General features: G+C 42.5%; 2 protein-coding genes and 3 long non-coding RNA genes across 5 annotated transcripts in view; 3 read left to right on the top strand and 2 right to left on the bottom strand.

Annotated features, from left to right (window-relative positions):
• Positions 1-199: 199 nt before the first annotated feature.
• On the bottom strand, positions 200-21,076 carry crppa (CDP-L-ribitol pyrophosphorylase A). Its single transcript, XM_052065889.1, has 10 exons — positions 20,829-21,076; positions 19,483-19,756; positions 18,809-18,958; positions 16,284-16,388; positions 15,981-16,026; positions 14,841-14,938; positions 14,037-14,114; positions 13,808-13,900; positions 12,781-12,897; positions 200-690 (listed from the first exon to the last, which is right to left on the bottom strand). Exons 1-10 carry the CDS (start codon positions 21,074-21,076, stop codon positions 586-588), a joined length of 1,314 nt encoding a protein of 437 aa, XP_051921849.1. The 3' UTR covers positions 200-585.
• LOC127600961 (uncharacterized) lies at positions 1,115-4,384 on the top strand. The gene is made up of 2 exons (XR_007962451.1): positions 1,115-1,673; positions 2,046-4,384. It is a non-coding gene; the product is annotated as an uncharacterized LOC127600961 (long non-coding RNA).
• LOC127600966 (uncharacterized) lies at positions 12,897-13,900 on the top strand. Its single transcript, XR_007962455.1, has 2 exons — positions 12,897-13,523; positions 13,588-13,900. It is a non-coding gene; the product is annotated as an uncharacterized LOC127600966 (long non-coding RNA).
• LOC127600960 (uncharacterized) lies at positions 17,689-18,801 on the bottom strand. Its single transcript, XR_007962450.1, has 2 exons — positions 18,470-18,801; positions 17,689-18,121 (listed from the first exon to the last, which is right to left on the bottom strand). It is a non-coding gene; the product is annotated as an uncharacterized LOC127600960 (long non-coding RNA).
• meox2a (mesenchyme homeobox 2a) overlaps positions 21,051-22,703 on the top strand; it is a 32,588-nt gene continuing 30,935 nt past the window's right edge. The window contains 1 exon segment of the mRNA XM_052065884.1: positions 21,051-21,124. Within this exon segment, the coding sequence (XP_051921844.1) occupies positions 21,051-21,124 (74 nt within the window).

Below are 22,703 nucleotides of genomic sequence, written 5' to 3'. Positions count from 1 at the left end.
TGTCAATGGCTTATATATTGATTTATTTGGGGGGATTTATATATCTACATTCAGATTCAGAAAACTTTATTTATCCTCATGGGGCAATTAGAGTAAAGAAATAAATATAAAAATACAAAGTGTGTATATATAAATATACAAATATGAAGCAATTAAAGTTTTTAAATCTTTTTTTTAACTGCGAAATTAAAGATTTAAAAAAAATAGAGATCTTGTAAGTATTAAATGAAAGTGTCCAGGTTTGTATGGTAGAATGAATAATCTTCACTCAAATGAGATATTTTCGGTTGGAGTGGTGGGGGAGTCAAAATACCCCAGCTCCCAATGCATTTTCATGTGAAGAAGAATCACTTAAACTTTTTTTTTCTTTTTGAACAAGCACCCTAAATATGAAAGAAAAGCATCGGCCTGGAGGGCATTAAAGGGACATTCCAGCAATTCCACATGTCCAAGTCAATTTATTAGTCACAGTGAGAGAAAAAAAAAAAGACTCCGATCAAGATGTGGAGGCGGGCTAAGCACATGACTGGCAGCTTGTGCTTCCCTGTCTATTTGAATGTGATTGATTTTTTTTCTTGAAGCGTGTCATGCTTGAAGAAGTTGTCCCACCAAAGCCTCGCTCCGCTCCCGAATCAAAGCTGATGTCAGCTCGGCCACTTTTGCCACAGACCTCGCCCATCGCTCGGCATCCTGGGAAAAGAAACGACAACAAATCTAGTGTTCATGATTGGTGATACAGAGATTAAGACAATTTCTATTCCTGCGACGCAATTCTATGTAACGAGTGGATGATTGGGACGAGCGGTCGGTATGATAAATGCGGCGGCGGTTGGTTCATTGATGTTGATTAATGAGAGTAATCAGCATGAGTTTGTGCGTGCCTTGTGCGCTCTTTTATTCCCCCGACACGTGAGAACAATTTTCCAAGAATAGCGCAACTAAATGAAGACGCTTTGGTGTTTTCAAAATGTCACATTTAAACACAACAGGCCACCGAGGTCTTTTTTAGGTTTGCTTTTGCTATGAGCTTTTTTGTTTCCTTCCTACTCAGTTTTCTTAAATTTCACCTCCCCCTCGATTTTATTTTATTTTTAAAATTTCAATTAGGGCATTTTCAGAGGTCCTTCAAACTAAATTTGATTGCTACAGAATTTGAACTACATGTCCAAGACAGCTTGGCAATGATAAAATGTGAAAAGGTTCTGTTTTGGTCATTGGCTGTGAAGTTGGCATTGACTCACCACTAATATTCAATTTCCTAAAACCAGTTTAATGTGGCAAAATGGAATTTGGTAATAGACCCATGATAAGCCATTTTAATGAAGATTGAGGAAGTCTAGCATACTCAAATGTCCTTAGTATGGTTCTGCCTTCCAGAATGTTTGAAAAATGTATCTAACGATGTATTTGTATATATACATACCTTTCATGAGTAAACTACAATTTAAAAAAAAAGCCTCCGGAAGCCATGTTTGCAAGGGGACAGGAAGTTTGACGTTTTGCTTTGAAGCAGCCAGTTTAGGTTCATTTAAGCGGGTCCATGTCCAAATACTGTAGTACCTTCTGGAAAATTCAGCCCTCAAACACTTGCTTGACTGAGCAACATGAAATTTGGTAGGCATGTCTATCATGAGTAGAACCCCCCCAAAAAAACCATCTCCAGACTTGAAAATGTGCAATTTTAATTTAACGGTGGGCGGCCCGGTAGCCCAGTGGTTAGCACGTCGGCTTCACAGTGCAGAGGTACCAGGTTTGATTCCAGCTCCGGCCTCTCTGTGTGGAGTTTGCATGTTCTCCCCGGGCCTGCGTGGGTTTTCTCCGGGTGCTCCGGTTTCCTCCCACATTCCAAAAACATGCGTGGCAGGCTGATTGAACACTCCAAATTGTCCCTAGGTGTGAGTGTGAGTGCGAATGGTTGTTTGTTTCTGTGTGCCCTGCGATTGGCTGGCAACCGATTCAGGGTGTCCCCCGCCTACTGCCCGAAGACAGCTGGGATAGGCTCCAGCACCCCCCGCGACCCTAGTGAGGATCAAGCGGCTCGGAAGATGAATGAATAATTTAACGGTAATTTTGGTTGTTTTCAAAGGTCGCCCAAACATTTTTTGGGACAATATTGCTACGCAATTTGAACCCGACATATGACGCCGCGTTAGGAAGCATTTGAGTTGTTGTTTTGAAAGGACGTTGGATGAAAACACAAATATTACTCAGCGTCAAAGTTTGACCAAGCAGCTTGTATGTTTTGAAGACTTGGACAGACGGGGCTTTACGAACGCCGCACGTGACGAGTTGTGTTAGCGAAGCGTATCATCGGGCCTGACCGTGGATAATGATACAAATCAGACTGTAATCACAACCAGGGACAGAGGTTATGTTACTTGATTATTATTATTATTTTTTTTCTTAAAAGGAGGCAAATGCCGCAAAGAGATGAATGAGTAACTGATTGCTGATGGGCTTAACGCACTGATGGATGGATGAATGATGGGCAGATTGATAGATAAAGGAATGCGTGTATTGGTGCCGTATGGATGAGTCCAGGGTGGAGGAGATGGACTGATGAGTGGATGAATGCATCGATAAACGGAACAGAATGGTTGAGTGAGTGACCGATGGAAGAACTGATGAATGAATTCAGGACTAGAAACGGATGAAGACGTGGATCAACCGAAATTAAAAGGATGACTGCTGGGTAGCTGGGTCAATTCACAAAGGGACGAATGGAACAGATGACTCATAACTTTAATCTAGTCTATGCTGTACTTTTGTTTTGGTCATTGTCCCTGAAGAAAATCCTTCTTCACGGAGACCAGATGTTAAAAATGGGAAGCAAGCAACATTTAAAAATAAAAAATAAAAATCTGTTTCTTTGTTCAGCCAGGTACAAATATCTCATGCCCGCTGGTTGGGAATCTCCCAAGTTTAAGAGTCATTAGCATTCGACAGAAGACAAAAAAACAAAACAAAAAAGGGGAAGTCAAGATCACCGAGGAGAATCCCAGAAAGTCTCTGGTGCACGTTCAATTCCAACCCCTCCCGATACGCGTGCAGTCTTTGAATCAAGCTTCAAAGTCGAGCGTTATTGAATCAAGTCGCCGTTTGCTCGGTGGCACACAAATACTAACCAGTCGGTCTCGAAAAATGTGATCTCCGGGAGTCGAATTACTAAACAACAACAAAGAGTTGAGGCATCAAAGGAACTGGAAGTGGATGGCGGGAGGGGGCAGCTGGAATTGGGGAGGGGGAACGTGATCCTCGGTGGGATTAGCGCGTCTTCATTGCAGGCCAAACAGTTTTTGGTAAATCCCTATGATGAAACCGCAAAGTAAGCGCTCAAGGCAAAACGCCTCTCCGAGTCTTAACCGATGCCTCACCTGTTTAAAGGCCAGCCACTCATCTTTAGCTTGTTGCTATTCGCTTTAATTATTTTAGTTTTATTTTTTCTATTTCAAAGGTTGACTGAGCTTTTATGAGATTTGGGGTTTCGTTTTTTACAAGACGAGCGCCTGATGCACTTTCCACCACTGCAAAGCCTCAGGACACGGACTCCCGAGCCAGAAGTGTCATTATTGATTGGCACGAATCTGAAGAAGTGTAATTGCAGATGTTAGTTGATGCATGTTTAGGATAAAGGCTGAGCACCGGGACATTTTCCGCCCGTCCTCTGCCATGTCCATTATGGACTAATCCAATCTTTTCTGGGCACTTTTTATGTCCTTTTTCTTGACATGAGACTTTTTTAGCATTGCGAGGCAGGCGAACAGAAATGTGCTCGGCATAATTTGGAATAGATATTGTTTTGTTTGTTTGTTTATTTATTGAACATATAAAATATACTGCAACAAGTTGCCAAAAGTGAAAGCAAGCAAGATATAAAAAGGAAAAGAAAATAGTCATCATCACAAATTATGTTCAAAGAAGTAAAAAACTTATCTAGTCCTACCCCTTGTTCATTTCTGAATAATTTTTCAATACAGAAAAAGGAAAGTCTACATATCACCAAGTGCTTTTACCCATATGTGTACTATTCATTCATTCATTCATCTTCCGTACCGCTTGATCCTCACTAGGGTCGCGGGGGGTGCTGGAGCCCATCCCAGCCGTCTCCGGGCAGTAGGCGGTGGACACCCTGAATCGGTTGCCAGCCAATCGCAGGGCACACAGAGACGAACAACCATCCACGCTCACACTCACACCTAGGGACAATTTAGAGTGTTCAATCAGCCTGCCATGCATATTTTTGGAATGTGGGAGGAAACCGGAGCACCCGGAGAAAACCCACGCAGGCCCGGGGAGAACATGCAAACTCCACACAGGGAGGCCGGAGCTGGAATCGAACCCGGTACCTCTGCACTGTGAAGCCGCCGTGCTAACCACTGGACTACCGGGCCGCCTATGTGTACTATACTTATCTAATTTAAAAAAGTTATGTTGAGTGATGTATTTGACTTTACTGCCCTAACTGCATCTGTAACAAAGCCCTTTACAGAACATTTAACATAAAATGTTAACCGCGGCGTACTTTGACATACACAGAGCAGCAACACACGCAAACCCATCCTCACGCTTTTAAGAAAACCGCTTCTTCCGTGAATGTTCCACAGTTTTTGTTGCCTTAGTAAAAGTGATAAAGTACTATATATGGAATGTACAGCCTTAAAAGACTATGCGGGCTCTCCATTTCACGTCGCATCCACCGATCAAATGGTTCAATGTACAGGTGTGAGTCACCATCTGCCGTTTAAAAAATATTTTTTTGCAACGGTCCAGTCCACACAGAACCTTAGAACATGGAAGCAGATGTGCAAACCATTGCCACTGTGCTAAACAGATTTGATGGGTGGAAAAAAAAAGTCTTCTACTGAGCAGAGCCTGTTTCTTTGCCAAATGAGGTGACAGCATTGATTTAATATTCTGTAGATGGAAGATTGGGCACGAGCTCAAAACGAGATGATTCCCAATCGTTCCCATGTGCGGCGTGTACGTAAACACAAACAAAAGGGCCTTGTTATTGTTATTGATGCCGTCACTGCAACTATTTAACCGAGACCTCAATCATGGAGGACTCTGGACAGGTTTTAGAGGGAGCAAGACGAAGGGGGATGGGGGGGGGGGGGGGGGACTGGGCAACCGCACAGTAAGCACTCGCCCCTATCCTCAAATGCCACCAACGCAATAAACGTTTTGAAGTCCAAAAGTTCTCTTTGGATAATTAGGAAGTGGGATAGTTACCCCCGCCCAAGTTCTCGGAGGGCTCCCACTTTGCTTTTTCTACTTCAAGATGAGCCAAGAGTTCTAATTAAATAACAGCTCACCAAGACAACTGGTGGGATGCCCAAACCGTGAAAAGAGGGAGACCCAGGGGCCCGAGAATTATATTTCAGAAAGCCTTTATGACCTCCTTAACCCTTTCATGCACCCTGTAACTCGATAACACGATAAGCCGTCCACTGTAGTTACCGCCGTCCCTGAAAGGGTTAAATTAATCTTTGGCCTATTAATAACAAGAAGAGGTTTGACAGTCGGTGTATTTCCCCACAGTCTGGAATCTTAAAGGGGACGTACAAAGAGCTTGAGGTCGATAATTTGTTTAATGCTAATTAGGTCCTAGCTTTGCAGTTAGCAAACATAGCACAAGTTGAAATGCTATGTGTACTTTTCCATATTTCCCCTTATTGTTCAAGTCACTTTTTAAATCCTAAACACCGCATTGTAATGGTGCGCGCCACGTCCAGTCTCTCGTCATAAGTAGGCGGGCACTGAATATGTATCGTAATGACTATGCCTGTCCTGACAGCTCGTGTGCAAGCAACCGCAGACAGTTTATATAGAAACGTGGGGTTTAGAGTTCATGCGTGTTAGGCACACAACTCAGCCAATCCTCTCATGAGATGATTTACAAAGATAAGGAATTCAAAACCTTCAGTTGCAGTCACATTAATGCCAAGGTTGATTTACGTCTGGAAAACCACTTTCCACTGGATCTGACAGTTCTATATATCCTGTATCTGATCCCTATCGGCGTCTTCAAGCTCTTCGTCGAAATAGTCAAAGCCATGTGTACGCAAGTCTCTCTAAAAGCCCCCCCCCCCCTGCACCCCCACCCCAACTTGGTATCCTGAGGGGTGGCCGGTCTCGGAGGGTGCCATTTGGAATAAATTGGAACTGCCCGGTGACCAACAGAATCTGTGATGGATGGAGGCATTTGATTGGTGTTTAACGCATCATTTACGAGACTTGAAAATTTCCACTGGCAAATAAAATGTTGCCTCTGTACAAGAATTGGCTGGCAGGATGATGGTTTATTAAAGCTTGTTCACGGTTGGTTGTCAATGGAAGAAGTTAAGTCTGCTTTTATTACCAAGACTGGATTTTACACTCATTCAAGTGACTTATTGTAATTGTATTTTTTGCGGCGGCGGGGAAAAAAGGCGAATAAATGAGCTACGTGCCTCACTGTTCTGAGGTTGTGGACAAATGACAATGAGGACAAAAGCGCTTGGAAAAAGATTGCAACTCTTTGCAAAATTACAACTGCATGATTTACATACGCATTTTAAGTGACTTAATTTACCCCATATTAAGAAAAAAAACTTACCGTATTTTCAGCACTATAAGGGCGCGCCTAATAGCATTAAATTTTCTCAAAAGCCGACGGCGCCTTATAATCTGATGCGCCTTATATGTGGAGCAATATTTTAATTTCCTGGACGCAGTATTTTAAATGTAAAGTGTTTTGTTACAGCTGAAGAGGTTGTGAAAGCTCGATATAAATAAAGCTATAATGTACTGTATTCCCTTTAACGTAGCTCCATCTAGTGATTGCATAACGCAACCGCAGCCACTGTTGTAGCTTCTATTCTATGCGTCTTACACTGCGGTGCGGTTATCTATGAAAACGGTTAAAATTGACCATTCATTGAAGGTGTGCCTTATACTCCAAAGTGCCTTATCGTGTGAAAAATACGGCAAGAACGATTTCCTCCAATCAGTCTTGTACTGTAACATTTCTGCTAATTTCCCTTTCCACGCCAATGGTGTTAAGCACAATATGTTAGCACTAAGGAAGCCGCCTCTGATTTGACAAAATATGACTTGATTGAACACTTTGGTGGTGTTTGTTTTTAACCCTTATTTTTACAGTAAACTTCAACTAGATGTGACATGCTCCGCCCCTTATTTGGTGAACCGTGCGATGCGCAGGAGGAATACTTTACAAGGAATAAAGTGCGTTTTAAAGTTTAAATAATAGATCCAGTGTGCATAATAATAAACCGACAGTAATCCCAGTCATCTGAACTGCGTCATGACATCGAGAGGACTTTGATAACCCCCTTGACGCTGACAGGAAGACTATTCCAATTCGACCCCACCGTGTTTTTACACTGCGCATTGACACGCCCGCGTGGCTCCCCACTCCGCTTCGCTTCATCTGAAAGGCATTGCAATCTAGGAAAATGAATACTCTTTCCGGCCATAAAGAAAGCAAATCTGTCACTTTTTGGACCTCCCGGTAAGAACAACCGTGAACATCCAAGCCTTTCGCGAAAGCTCTTTCAACACAGCATTTCGTTCAACACCTCTTCATGTTCAGCTTCTTTTGAGAGAAGCCAAAACTAGACGGTGTGGAGGTATGAACTTAATGGATACTTTACAGGAGGAAGTGAAGAACTAGCCAGACATACCACTCAACAAAGAGCAGAACTCTGGATGTTTAGTGGGAGTCAGAGAAAAGTATGCAGGCCAGGAGTGTGATGGATGAAGTGGCACAATTCCACACACAAATGGCACATTCCGTCTTTTGGCCTGGCCTTCGTTCCTGTCCTTTTATCAGCTCACGACAACCTGAACACACGGAACTGTCGAGGGTATGCGGTAGGGCAAAGCTGGCAGGGTGTCAGGAACAGGTGCACAACAACTGTGCTAGCTAACAATGAAATCAACGTGCTTGTCCCTATCTCGTAACCCTGAAAGTTGCACGACGAGGTATTCTACTAATTCGAAGTTGTCTAATTTTCCATGGTGGGAAATGCCTGAAATTCACGTTGGGTGGCAAGTGTTTATCGGGATTCCAACTGGAGCGTGAAGTTGTGTTAGCATTTTTGTGTTGATGTTGCTGCAGATCCAATCAAATCTTTTCGACGAGTTGGCATTTGGGGCATCTGGTTGCATTTTCTATTGTCTGAGAAAAGAAAAAAAAATATCTGCGCGTAATCCCTTTCCCCTGACATGACAACTGAGGAGAAGCAAGCAAGAAGAAAAAGCTGGGTGGTCAGAAACATCTCGAAATTAGTGCCTATGCCCACAAATGTCATGACATTGTATTCCACTTTTATTTTCGGAACCCAATTTAACCACTTGTCTGATTCAATGCCTGAATTGAGTTCCATCTTTTTAATTTGACAAATCCAAGCTGAGCAAACACAGTCTGGTAAAAGCAATTCTCAGAGCCAACTTGAGACGCTCGGGTTTCACACATCTGGAGCTGGCTCTCTTTCACAGAAGATCCGGCTTGATAACCATGCACATGTGCCGCATAGTGCTAGTTCAACCCCCAAACGCTACACACAAACTACAACTCCGTAGCTTCTGCCGCAGGACAAAAAAATATTCAAACACGCTATCGGAGCCCTTTTCAACATTTACCCCAAAAATTACAGTAATTTCAGAGGAGCCGCACGGCAAAGAGACTTGACATTGATGCGTGGTAACCTGGCGTGTTTGATTATCAACATGCCCAGCTGTTCATTTCGGATTCAGAAGATGAGGACATTTGATGGTTTTGAGAATGAGGATTGATTAAAAAAAAAAAACATGAGTACATTGTTAAATACTTCAATGAAGTACAACCAAACTCCGTTTTCCTCCCACTGTTTTTTTTTTTAAAAAACATGCTAGCGTGCATAAATGCTACCGTATTGTTTAAGCTAGCGTACGTTTTAGCATGCCTGCGTCCGATAAGACATTGGGTCTTGTGTTTATGATAAATACAGAAAGAGCACCCGTAACTGACTTGACGCAGGGGCATGGGGGTGAGGGTGGGGTTTCAAAGAATGTGTTTGCGGCTTCCTACAAGAGATAAACTTTCAGGCTACGCACTTCCTCGCCATTTAACACCAGAGCTTCATTGAACATGGGTGATAACTGCAGGGATTTAGCCTGAGAAAAAGTGGGGAGCGTGTTGAAACCGCAGAGATTCCCGTTGTCCCTAATCTCCCTTGACCCAGACCTCGGTACAACTCGCAGGGTGTTGCGGTAAGAGATTCTTTGGGTGGGATCGGGTTTCACCTGTCTGCCTTTCAGACCTTGATGTGAACAGGTCCGGGAGAATAGACCCCGCGGAATGTTTTTCACCTGAGCTCGTCTCCATTCTCTGCTGCTCTTTTCTTTCCCCGTGCCGGCTAATCTCTTCACAGGTTTAGGATTCCCGGGCCGGGGAGGAAATACGGGTTTGGGTAAATATCAGGGCTCTCACTGCGCTAATTACAACAGCCATGCATCAGGCCTGACATCGGACTGACAAGTGTCTTTTGAGAGGGTGACAAGGGAGAGGGATTGAGCTCAGGGGAAGGATCCTGTGACACTTCCTATCCACGCCAATATGCCGCATACCGCAGACGCTTTCATAACACGGTGTCACTTTTTTTTGTCAGAGTATGCAGCTTTTAGTTTTCACACCATAGCGCACACCTGACGATTGGCTGTGTCCTCAGAGGGTGGAACAACACCCACAGAGAAATGCTTTGATCAGATGTTTCCCCGAACTTGAAATTTTGCAAGAGAGAAGAGATCTTATTGTCATGAGAAATCGGTATCGGGAATTTTTGAAATAACCCAATTTGGAAACATCAGACTTTATAGGAATCACCTGGGAATCAAGGGGAAATTAACGGTTAGGTTTCATAGGAGTATAAATATTGATCAACATACTGTTTCTTCATAAGCAGATATCTGTGCAGAACCGGCGGCATATCTGAAAATCGTTCCTATGTGTAATTTTACCCACCGTTGGGAATAGGGGGGAAATTCTTCTTTGAAAAGTGTTTCCCGGTAATATTGAACATGAAAACGTAAAAAACAAACTCCGAATGGGATTGAATTCACAACAGTGTAAAACAAAACTGACAACACCTTGAGTTTTAGTCTTTGTTTAAAATAAATGGAGATATAAATATTACAGGTTCAAACCGGGCTGGGCGAGACCGCTGAAAATGATATCACAATGGAAGCATTTCATATCAGCCAATATTGATTACCGTATTTTCTGCATTATAAGGTGCTTCTGAGAATAAGCCGGACCTTCAATGTATAGCCTCTTTTAAAACTGTTTTCATATATAGGCTGCACCACATCGAAGCTACAATAATGGCTGCGGTTACATTATGCAACCACTAGATGGAGCTACGCTAAAGAGAATACAATACAATACAGCTTTTTTTTTTAAATATCGAGCTTTCACAACCGCTGCAGCTGTAGCAAAGAGCTTTCCAGAACATTTAAAATACTACGTCCAAGAAATCAGAATATTGATTCATACATAAGGCGCATTGGATTAAAAGTCCATTGTCTGCTATTAAGAAAATACTATAGTGCTGAAAATACGGTCATAGTTCTTTTCTTACCTATCCAAAAAATCCAAAAAAAATGTTAAATAAATGAATGATCAAATATAATAAAATACAACCATCCAGAAGAAATATACCATTAATATTACAAAATATATGTAGACACAAAAAGGTTGGCGACAGGTGCGTATCGCAACTTGTATTATAATAATGATTGTAACAATAATGATGATCATAACCTACTGAACATTATGTATTGTTTTTATTGAATCCATAAAAACAAACCGCTGACAGTTGTGAACTCTTTTCTTGGCCAAGTAGAAACCAGATTGCAGTTTATTTTTTTTCTGCCGGCTTGACTTTCTCCGAAACCGTCACCAGGTGTGATCACAACATGACTTTTTCCCCCCAAATGCCTCCAAATTGAGTTCCGATGACGTGTTTAATGCTTTAAAAGACATCGAATGCAATCTGACTAATTCTGGTCAACTTGGCAGTGCGAATAGTTAGACCAGTTCTGTGTTCTCCTTCAAAATGTCTTTTTCAGAGTAAACTTGACTCAACAGGAAATTAACGCAGACGTCACTCTATTATTAATTCGCGGCCAGAGAGAAACGAAAACCTTTTCCAAGGCCAAATTATTTCTTAATTTTTGGACAGAGGCGCAAGTGTGCTGCAAATTGACCAGCTAACCACCACAACGCTGGCCAAAGCAGCCTGGCTGATGCATAAAATGGGGACTTTAGTGACTTCACTGAGGACCTTCGAGGTCATTTGAAACCTCATTTGGAAAGAATGATCTAGTTTAGATGATAAAGGGCAGATTTATTCCACTCCATGTTGAGATGCATCCACCCACTCCCTTTTACTATTCACCCAGTTTTTCTTCCTAAGTAGATGAGCGATATGGTCGATTGTTTCTCACATTGTTGACAGAAGCCGTTGTACGTATGAAAATTATGGGAGACCGAACTTTTCTGGAGGCCTCAATCCACTGTCTCTGAACCGTTTTCCTCTCGGGTGCAGGAGCTTGTTGTCACATTTAGACACACGGTTCTGTGCTGTAGACCTGGTCACAGTCTGCTCGAGCGACTTTCTTCTTTGCTTTCTGGAAAATTTGTGAGATTTTGTGCCCATGTAGGGCACAGCCAGTACTTCTGGAAAGAATGATCTATTTTAAGATCAGAAAGGACAGAGATTTATCCCAATCTGTATTTTGCGACGTGTAGAGTATCGCCATGGATTTCACTTGAGCGTTCATCTCCGTAATTGAGAACCGCAACGTCCAACAGGCGATCGTCAAATCAAACGCAGATGTATTCACGGAGAAAACAACTTCTGTATCTTGTCCTTCCTCTTTTTTTTTTCTTTCTTTTTTTTTTTTTTGAGAACAGATCAATCCTCGACACGGAGCAGATTTGATTTATGAAGACAGATCAGCCCGAGAAGCCTCATTTATCCCACTGTCAAAGTCACTCTTGAACATATATCCGGTGTCAAAAAAAAAAGTCCTAATTTGACTTCATGTGAAGCTTGCGATTTCTCATTCGCTCCGACAGATAACTCCACTATAATTACCAAGCGATGAGATTTGAACCTGGACGTCGACCGCATGCTTTCCAATGACTCAAAGGTCAAAGTGAGCCGACTTGTTGAGCATTCGGTTCAAGAAAGAGGTGAAATGTTTACATCCCACTCGTGAGCACAAGAGTGGTGAATTTGATAATAGTTACACAGAGTTAGAAAGGAAGTCGGAAGCATCCAGAGAGGAGTTATTGTAGTTACTCAATTTTAAAGCACCCTTGGAAATTGACATGTTGAACATGAAATGGCTGCTTTCAAACCAAAATATGAGAGAGGTTTTTCTTCCTACCCTTCATGGGAATTTTTTGTGGATCTACTCATAATAGACAGGCCTACCAAATTTCATGCCGTCTTTGGGAGGTGAATTATGTTTTAATTCCAAGGTATGAGATTTTTTTTTGTGTGTGGGGGGGGGCACATAAGAATAATGACAATGAATGAATCAATTCCTAGGAGGCCTTTATACTGGTTGATAAAAACCAGCAACAGGCATTCATTCGAGAAAAGACACGACAACAAATCATGTACAAAAGAGTGGCGTGTTTAGTTTGGCTGCTCTTAAAAAGAGCCATCGCTCGGGAATAATGCATTGGCTGGGAAAAGCCAGACATGAAAAGACAAAGGGCTTTACCTTTGACTGCTGCACATGGACACCGTACAAGAGAATATTGCGGAGCTTGGCTGTCGAGGCCAATTCGGCAAAGGCTGCCGGCTCAGCTGCCCGTCGGTCCGCATTGCTTAAACTGACCTGTGGAAAACAAATAGCGTCACTACGTTGTCCAAATACTACACAATAGAAGTGGGGGACTCAAATCACATAACTTGACTCGAGTTTAAGATATTGAGTGCAAAGTCGTGAATGAATACGAATGCAGTTGGATTTTCTTAACACCAAAAACGACTTGACTCGCCTTGCTGGAAATGTAGTGGGGACTTGACTTCTTCACTTGTTAGATCTGTACTACAGTCCCTTGAGACTTGCTTGAATGGACTTAAGAATCACTTCTGACTTGCACATATGTGACTTACTTCCATTGCACCACTGGTACCCAACATGACTTGAGGGGCGGGTGCGCCGCTTTCATTTCAATCCAATTTTCTTAGACAAAACAAGAATCTCAACCAGCAGCTTGCTTTTTTTCCGCCCCAGAGGCGGCTGCGCCACCAACAACTTTCCTCTGATTGTTACCATGTGACCAAAGCTGTGATAAGTAACAGCCTGACTGCTGCCACACAGAACCTAAGACAAACACTTTGGGTTGCTTCGCTTAAAAGCGTGAAATTCGGCGGGCCGTTTGAACTTTCCTCAAAGTCGCAACTACCCCAACTGATTTCATGCTGGCGCAAATGGGTCAGGCTGGGTAATTTTGCTTGGTTTTTAACTCACCAGCCAATTCTGGACCAAGTCAGAAAAGACGTTTAAAAACGTCTTTGGGAGTGAATGAGTTAATGGCATTTCCCTCAAAAGGAATGGATTCCGTCATCACCCTGCCATACTGTTTCTTCATTCCCTATGAAGAATATGGGAGATTGTTGGCCCTTATAGCAGCGGTCCCCAACCCCTGGGCCCCGAGTCTTCTTTTCAGCCTTCCTGACTAGATTTCATCCCAGGCATATAAAGATAACAGTTAGTTGTCCCGTGTACGATTATTGCTCACCACAATGACAACCACCGGATGTAGAAGTGTTTGACTGGCCGCCTGTATTGCTGCAAATGTGGTCTCCAGTTGAGCCAAGTCGGAGACATTCATCTGTAACGCCAAGAAAATCCAAATCAAGATAACATCTTTGAGAGCAGATGTGGTTTTTCTCTGTTATGCGGCCAGATAGTAAATTAGTTTGAAGGAACTGAGGTTTCCCTTCCTGTAAAAAAAAATGTACACGTACAAAAAATTGGATAAAGTTCCAGGCCTTGTGCAGATACCTGCCGTTGTCACCAATCACATCTGGGATGATGTCCAGGTCCTGGAAGACAATGACATTCCGCGCAGGTTATTCGTATCGGTATTCATGAAATGTAACATTTTAAGGTAAGGGTGTAAAAGTCATTTTTGTCGCGGGCCACATTTTAGATTCGAAAGGAGACGAACAACAATGGGAGTGTAGAGGTGGCCGTTGTAAATTCAAGTTAGCGGCTGGCTTTTGGAGTGACAGTCGCCAGTCAGTAGACAAACACTACTGAAAATTCTGTTGTTTGCCCTTATTGCTTAGTTTGTGTCGAAAAACCTTCCTTCGACTCCTTTTGTAATTGGATCAGAAGCGTTATTTGAATAATCGTTGCGACCCGACGTCGGCCTTTTTCAGAAAATTTTCACCCAGCAAATTTCAAGTAATAAAGTTGGCAACTTTAGTCGAACTCGAGTCAAGTCATCCGACTGCCCCCGCCCACACTCCCCACTTCTGTCTGCGAGGTCGTAACATGAGCTAGCAGGCAACAAAGGAATGAAGGCCGCCCACACCACAATTAATCAAACAAAAGTGCCGCGGTTCAGCAAATGTGACGGCCATCTGCTCTCCTGCATGCATCCAGTCACACTTCATTACTTGTTTGACCACAGACAGGCCAGTTGTTTCACCAGCGGACCACCCCGATGACGCTCATATTTACACAGGCTCATTGATGCTCCCATTGCGGAGGAAAATAAACGGGTGCGTGCGACACGGACATGTTAATGGCTCCGATTTACGTACCATTTCTAGGCTACAAAAGGCCTCGTGGAGGGAGTCGGCCAGCATCCTAGCACGCGAACATGCGCCTGTGATCACGCAGGCCGACCGAGATAGTTTGTCTGAAGGGAAAGCATGCAACAGGACGGTTACGAAACACTTTCAGCCGTTGATTGACCGAGACTGTCAGTCCAACGCACACACAATATGAAAACGTGTGCAAAGAACAGCTGACTCCTTCGTCGCATATTACATCGCAATATTGTGGGGAAAAAATTACAATGATTAGTTTTTTAAAAAATGTCAACCCTTAGTTTAATTGATTTTAGTGGGAGGGGGGGGGGGTTTGCTCTGATGTGTGTAAATAGTCATGAGCTTGGTCCTAGAATGGGTTAAGCGCTTAACTCATTCAGTATCAGCTAATTCTAGACCAAGTCTGAAAAGACGTTTAAAAACGTCTTTGGGAGTGAATTAGTTAAGTCAAGGTACAACTGCTGGTAAATTTGTGAATAGTGAACAGTGTATAGGCGGGTTTCGCGTGTAGAAACAGAAGACGCAATCTGAGGCAAGCACACAATGGCTCGACGCTCCATCACTCTGACAGACGTGAGAACTTTGCGATGCACTCATTCACTGTGGGAATCGAAAGCACGTTGGCGTCACCATCAAACGGGTGATTGTTGCCACAGGTGCTCCCTCTTGTATTCAAGATTATTTAGAACCCTGTGCGACCCACGGTTCTGCTCGTTCATCTGGCCCAAAAAAAGCAAACAGATCTCCTGTCGGCATTTAAAAAAAAACTGTTAACAATTGCCTTTTGGAGGCTTTTGTCGGTTTTCATTTGCTCACTGTATTTTACATGTAAAAGTACGGAGATGCCTGTAAAGCAACAATCAAGTGACTTTCAGAAGCGAACACAAGTGATAGGATTCGATGTTGTCAGTGGTACCTTGACTTACAAGTGAACTTGTTCCGTGTCCAAGCATGTAACTCAATTTACACTCCTATTCAATCAATGTCCGCCATTGTAATAACTTGAAATGCCATTTATCGTTCTACCACTTCAAAAAAAAATTTTGACAACGAATGAATCAATTTCCAAGGAGGCCTTGGAACCTTGTATGAACACACAACAAAACTAGATGTTGAGAGTACGTCGCTCACCTTTGACAACCGACTCTGCAGCAGCCAAATCCCGTTTGTAGGTGACCTGAAATACATCAAATTGAACCCTCTTACTTAGGGGTGCCCAAGTTCGGTCCTGGAGAGTCCCGATTCAACTTGTTTTAAATGTCTCCCTACTCCAACAAACTTCTTTCAAATGATCAGATCATCAGAAGCCTGATGACGATTCTGATCATTTGAATGAGGCGTGTTGGATAGGGGCTCTCGAGGATCGGACTCAGACACCCCTGCTTTTCACCCATCATTAGTTCGGTAATACGGGAATCAATGTGAGCAAGTCACCTTCCACAATGTGGGCGGGCCCTCGATGAGCTTGGCGTTGGTGGCGCAGTACTGCAGCACCAGATGGAGACACTCGGTACCAAAGGCAAAGTCGGCTTCAGTGCACTGAGGGAAGGAAAGTGATGACACGACAACCACCACAACAGGAATTTCTTAGAAAATGGAGGTTACAAAAGTGCTCTGATAACAACCACTCACGGCTCACTTGTTTTCTGAGTTTGATGAAGTGATGTTTGCAAGCAGAGCTGTGATTGGTCATTACCTGAGCAACTGTGATATCATTTTCAGTCGACAACAAGTGGCAAAATGGCCGCCCCATGACATGGATGAAAATGGGGACAGAGGTCGTATTGTTTTAAAAAAAATCCCCTTTAAAATATTTTTGGGACTTTAAAATTGTTTTTAGCTGTCAGTAGCAGTTACCGGTAACTTATTTACTGCTAGCCCAGTAAAAATGGAGCGCTGACGTCTCTCGCCATCAATGGCAGTACGTGTGTTTTGCGTTGTCTGTTAGCATTAAACCGAAAGATTTTCCGTCGTTCTAAATACTCAATGTGTAATTTCTTTGTTTGGTGTTTAGTTTGATGGTAAACTTCAACAGGGATTGGCAATGAACAGCCTCTTTTTTGAGGAATTGTTCACTCCGTGCCAAGTTGCTTCATTTCACTATAAGTCACCCCCCTCCAAAAAAATCACCTGAATCATTAAAATTAAAATACTTTTTTAGAATTAGAATACTTGTAAGATGGGTTATTTGTTTAAAGAAAAAAAATCATCTGGAATCTGAGACTCATCCATTGCGATTACCGGGGGTTCACTGTATTAGAAAAGTGACCCAGACAAAAGAGAAGCCTGGCCAAATGCTTAACGCACATTAAATTACACACAGCTCAAAAGCAAAAACAGTGTCACATTAAAAGAAACGATGAATAAAGCAGATCAAAGGAGTAGTTCATAAGCAGCGAAATGATATCTGCTCATGCATCATCCCGTTGTCTTGCAAAAACTCTCTAATACTTTGTGTCTGCTGATATTTCACCAAAGCGTCTCGCTAATCTGGCGCCTTTCATCCCCCATTGCTGTCAGCAGAGGAACACAATGAAAACATCTTCATCTGCGGCACCGCATCCTTCACTTCTCTTGGCCAGCCGGGATATTTTCCCATGTTTCAAAAAGTGAACGTTTTACTTCGGTCAAGGAGACAACATTACAAGTCTGTCAAGTCATGGGCAAAATATGGCCCGATGGCCAGATGCAGGCCATTCCATTCTTTAATGTGGCCCACCAAGATTTATAAGAGTCCTGTAATGTTTGTTGCTCAAGGACACCGCAGCCGTGTGTCAGAGGATGGTCTTGAACTGGGGTCTTTACCGTAGCATGTGATCTTAATCGCTTAGCCACGGCATTCTGTTTTTTTTTGGGGGGCGGTGGTATTATTTAAAAGGTGGCACGGCATGAGGGCAGCATGGTGGCTGACTGGTTAGCACATCTGCCTCATAGTGCAGTGGTGTGGGGTCCTATCCCGGCCATAGAATGTGCAGGTTCTCCCCGTGCCTGCGTGGGTTTTCTCTGGGTACTGCGGTTTCCTCCCACATTCCAAAAGACATGCATGGCAGGCTGATTGAACACTCAAAATTGTCCCTCGGTGTGAGTGTGAGCATGGATGGTTGTTCGTCTGTGTGTGCTCTGCGATTGGCTGGCGACCAGTTCAGGGTGTACTCTGCCTACTGCCCCTAAGACAGCTGGGATAGGCTCCAGCACACCCATGACCCTCGTGAGGAAAAGCGTATCCGATGATTTGATTTTTACTCTTTACAATAAATCATTCATTCATTCATCTTCCGAGCCGCTTGATCCTCACGAGGGTCGCGGCGGAGCTGGAGCCTATCCCAGCTGTCTTCGGGCAGTAGGCGGGGGACACCCTGAATCGGTTGCCAGCCAATCGCAGGGCACACAGAAACGAACAACCATCCGCACTCACACACACACCTATGGACAATTTAAAGCATCCAATAGGCCTGCCATGCATGTTTTTGGAATGTGGGAGGAAACCGGAGCACCCGGAGAAAACCCACACAGGGAGGCCGGAGCTGGAATCGAACCCGGTACCTCTGCACTGTGAAGCCGACGTGCTAACCACTGGACTACCGGGCCGCCTTACAATAAATCAATGAAACACAAATAACTAAATGAAAAAAAATATAGACGTTTCTGGAAAACACATTGAAAAAAAATGTAGATGCCTTACTTTGTTCGTTTTGATTTCCGTGGTGTTCAATGTTACGTAAATGTTAAATGTCTTATTTAATTATTGACTGGTGGATTTACATATGAATACATAAATAAAATATTCACTATTTTAATCACAACTTTGTGAGTCCTTGCTGTTTGAAATAGTATCCAGCAATCCATTCGCCGAACCGCTCATCGTCACGAGCACAACATGAATACAATTAAAGATGAACCAATTGATTGAGGCATACTCTGGGCCAATCAGCCACCTAGAGCGTTCCTAGTCTACGCACCCTTTGATAAGCTTTATGGATAATGTTCAACTTGAAGGCCTGGGGCATCTCGCTGGCTCTGTACTTAGCTCGCTCCAGTGAGTGATCCAGGAAGTCCTCCGACGTAGTGGCTATCACCGTGGAGACGAGTGGTCGGATGGCCCCTGACGCCTTGGGGAGTCGAACAGTTAAGTGGACAGCAGTAATACAAACCAGGTTAACTTCAATTTGTTGTCGTCATAAAGGAATAATGACTATTTATTGCTTCCATATGCGATCTCTGAAAGGTGAGTACACCAAATTGTACATTTTCACGAAGGGGTGTGCTCATTTTTGTTTGCAGTGGTTGAACATTACCATCTGTGTTTAGTTATTTTTGTAGCAAATCAATTTTACACAACTTTGTTGTGTTTTCATACATGATTTAGAATGCATGGCTATTAACTTAGTTCTATGCTATCAAAAAAAAATGTTGGCAATTCTACGCCGCACTCGATGCGATTAAGCGTCACACATCTGCAAGAGCGTTGCAAAGAAAAAACTGACTTGCATCAGGTTGAGTCTCTACAAACGATATTAGTAAGTACTCTTATGAAGGGTTTGTAAATTGTTCAGTCTTAGAGAGTGGCCATATGATGGTCATGCAATACTGGCATCACTCGTGATACAAAACTACAAAGTACTATCATACTCACTCCATGTTCCCGAGCGGCCACAGTTATATGATACAGGAAATCCTCCTCCACAAAAGGACGCACAGCATCATGGATGATGACCACCTTGTTGTCCCGATCCTGTTCCTCATCTTCCTCAGCCAGGGCCATGACTCCATTACAAATTGACCTGTGACGCGTGGAGCCGCCCGCCACCAGCCGGACTTTGGTGTGCTGGAAGCGTCCAACGATGTCTGTCATCAGGTCCATGTTTTCTTTGGCCACGACAACCACAATGCTGTGGATCCATGATACTCTACGAGGACACACCACTGCTCAGTCACTGGTGCGTTTTAAAGGTTTAGACATATGTTACTGTGGGCACTCACAACCTCATATACAATGACAGGTGGGAGGTAGTGTTGCGTGGTGCTAAAAATATTAAAAACGGATCATCGGTCCAAAAGGTTCTTGGCAAAAATGCAGCCCCACTTGTCTAAATTTGGTATTCTGTTGAATATGAATTAAGACGATTAATTCACCTGCTTATATCCATCTCAGGGGGCATTTATTTTGGCATCCTACAGTCCTCTGCTGTCGACTGAAATTGCCGCCCGAGTGCCCTTGGGCTTGCATTGAGAACGTCACGGCTCACCTGTTTTCTGGTTTTCAGGCTGTATAAATTGTCAGCCTTCTGAGATAACCATAAGTGGCTGGATTAATTGTCGTAATTCTTATTCCATGAGCACTATATTATTCGGAATACCATGTTTTAACCAGTAGCAGTAAACATATTGGGAAGAAAATTTGGACTCGAGTTCCCCTTTCAGATGTGTTTGGAAGCAAGGTGTACATTATCTTGACCCTACGCTTACCTAATGATTAGCAGCATTAGCTGATTATAATTTGCTTCTGATAATAATTTTCTAAAATCTAGGGAATTTAATGAGATGATATTACATCTGTCATTTAGAAACTAAATGGTAGCAGTCGTCCGCCATAAACTTTGGAACATTGCATTTGCTACATCAAACAAATTGATTGTCGAGCTCACCACATCCGGCCTCGCTATTGGTTCAGCTTTAAGTGGGGGCGGAACCAGGGCTGCCCGTAAAACAGATAACACTTGAAAACGAACAGATTTCAGCACGGCGAGTTAGCGGAGAAAATAGTCCATGGAAATGTGTATGTAATTCTTGATTCTTGGAATTTTGGGGAAAGCTTTGCTAAAGCAGTAACTAATACACTAAAACACGTTTAAAGAATGAAGAAAAACATCATGTCTCCAAATGGTTGCTGTTATAGTGTAGTAAAACACTGACTTGATTTACACTTGTTTAAAACGCCGACATGTAAACAATGTTTACCCACTGCAAGTGTGTCCATACCTCTCAAAACCCTGAATCGTATAGCTTATAAGCGGTCTGCCCAATAGCAGGCAGAACTGTTTGGGTGTCTGGAGTCCGGTCCTCTCTCCGCTACCACCGGCAGGAAGAACCACACACACCGGGAAGTCCACGCCAACTGTGACCGGCGCGAGCCCGTTCTTTCCGCGTTGGCTGGAAAGGAAAGTCTCAGGATGTGCGGGCCTGCCCGTTTCCTCGCGCAACATGTCGACAAGGGGCACGTCCGTCATGTCCTGGGTGGAACGTCCATTCCCGATAAATCCCAAGTTATAGAAGACGTAAGTATTACTAACTTGGATGATTTTGGAGCTTGTATTTCGTGTTACATTTTACTTCCGCCATGCACTTTCAAAATAATACGCGTTCGTCTCTCATAATACAAGTGCACTATTTTATATGCGTGGTCTTGCGCTACTATATTTATGTATGTCAACCATATATTTGGTTGGTTTAAGTAATAAGTACTGATATAATACAATAAAACTATTGTTTGCCAATAAATAATAATAGAATGTCCCATTCACCACGACCAAAATGATCTCCAGTGCTTCAATATAAAGCAATAGTTCTGGTTCAGTCAACTCGAAAATTCAGTTAGTAAACTTTAAAAAAGTAAAGTTTTCGCTTTAGTGAATTCAGCGAACTGCACTGTATACAGTACACATAAAGCGGATTGGGGGTGTTCTCGCGGGATTGTGGTTTTGTCTATTGAATCACCCACATCTCGCGAGACGACCGAACGCCTTTTCGTGTCCCCAAAACTTGATTTGACTACATTCGTGTTTGAAAAATTATATATCACTGTAGTCCAGCTAGATGATAGTAACCTTATATTTTATTTGATATAGTCAAAACAGAATAAGATATGAATAAAATTGATAATTGTTATTATTAATTAACGTCTAAAATCTGGAATGTGATGCACAATTAAAGTCTATTCAGATGTTGTAACAGCGATCTCCTACTGGTGATATTTACAATAGTGGTGAAAGTAGACAATAAATAAATAAATCACCTTTCATTTCTGAATACTGCACAGCATTATGCATAACTGAAATCTCGCAAGATAATAGAAGCTAAACTTTTACAAGTTAATCAACATTAACGATGATTGAGGATCCATAATAGTTGATTTAATATTCTTCATTTTTTTATTTGGAACGCATTACATTTCGATCTCCTACTGGTGATATTTAGAATAATGGTGAAAGTAGACAATAAATAAATAAATCACCTTTCATTTCTGAATACTGCACAGCATTATGCATAACTGAAATCTCACAAGATAATAGAAGCTAAACTTTTACATGAGTCCAACATTAACGATGATAGAGGATCCATAATAGTTGATTTAACTTTCTTCATTTTTTTATTTGGAATGCATTACATTTCTATCTGTGGTGATATAGGTCCTTGATTCTCTTTTTATGTATGTAAAACTTTATTGACAAATCTTTTCTACACATTAGAGTCACACAGAATATATTACATCACTGTCTTTATACACACGTTTTAAGGAGGGAAAACAAAAATGCCCCCTTCCCACCCAAAAACAAAAAAAAGGCGGAGGTTAAGAATTTGACAGACTGTATTTGTGTACAAGTATTTGCACAAGTGTGGTTTAAAGCTGGGGCTGCAGAGGGGTGGAACATTTGAAGGAAATTTCCATAAAGTTTCCAGTAAATTTCCACAAGAATTTAAAATGGAGGATTTTGGAAATATTCCAAATCGGAAAGTTTCCATGGGAAGTAATGGGAATTAACTGGGAATTAAAGATCATAGTCATGGACGTTTTGTTAGAAGCAGACATATGGACACAAAATAAATAGCTCTCCTTGTCCACATGAAAAGGCAGTA

The sequence above is a fragment of the Hippocampus zosterae genome, chromosome 5, assembly GCF_025434085.1.
Source record: "Hippocampus zosterae strain Florida chromosome 5, ASM2543408v3, whole genome shotgun sequence".
NCBI lineage: Eukaryota > Metazoa > Chordata > Actinopteri > Syngnathiformes > Syngnathidae > Hippocampus > Hippocampus zosterae.
Note: the sequence above shows the minus strand (reverse complement) of the source record. Positions and strands in the feature narration are given on the sequence as shown.

Excerpts from the sequence above, each read along its gene's own strand:
- crppa (XM_052065889.1), bottom strand. The coding sequence starts at position 21,076 with ATGACGGACGTGCCCCTTGTCGACATGTTGCGCGAGGAAACGGGCAGG. Across the intron at positions 16,389-18,808 it reads TCCATAAAGCTTATCAAAGG|TGCACTGAAGCCGACTTTGC; the intron begins GTGCGTAGACTA and ends TCCTTCCCTCAG. Across the intron at positions 14,115-14,840 it reads CCTTTTGTAGCCTAGAAATG|GACCTGGACATCATCCCAGA; the intron begins GTACGTAAATCG and ends ATTGTCTTCCAG.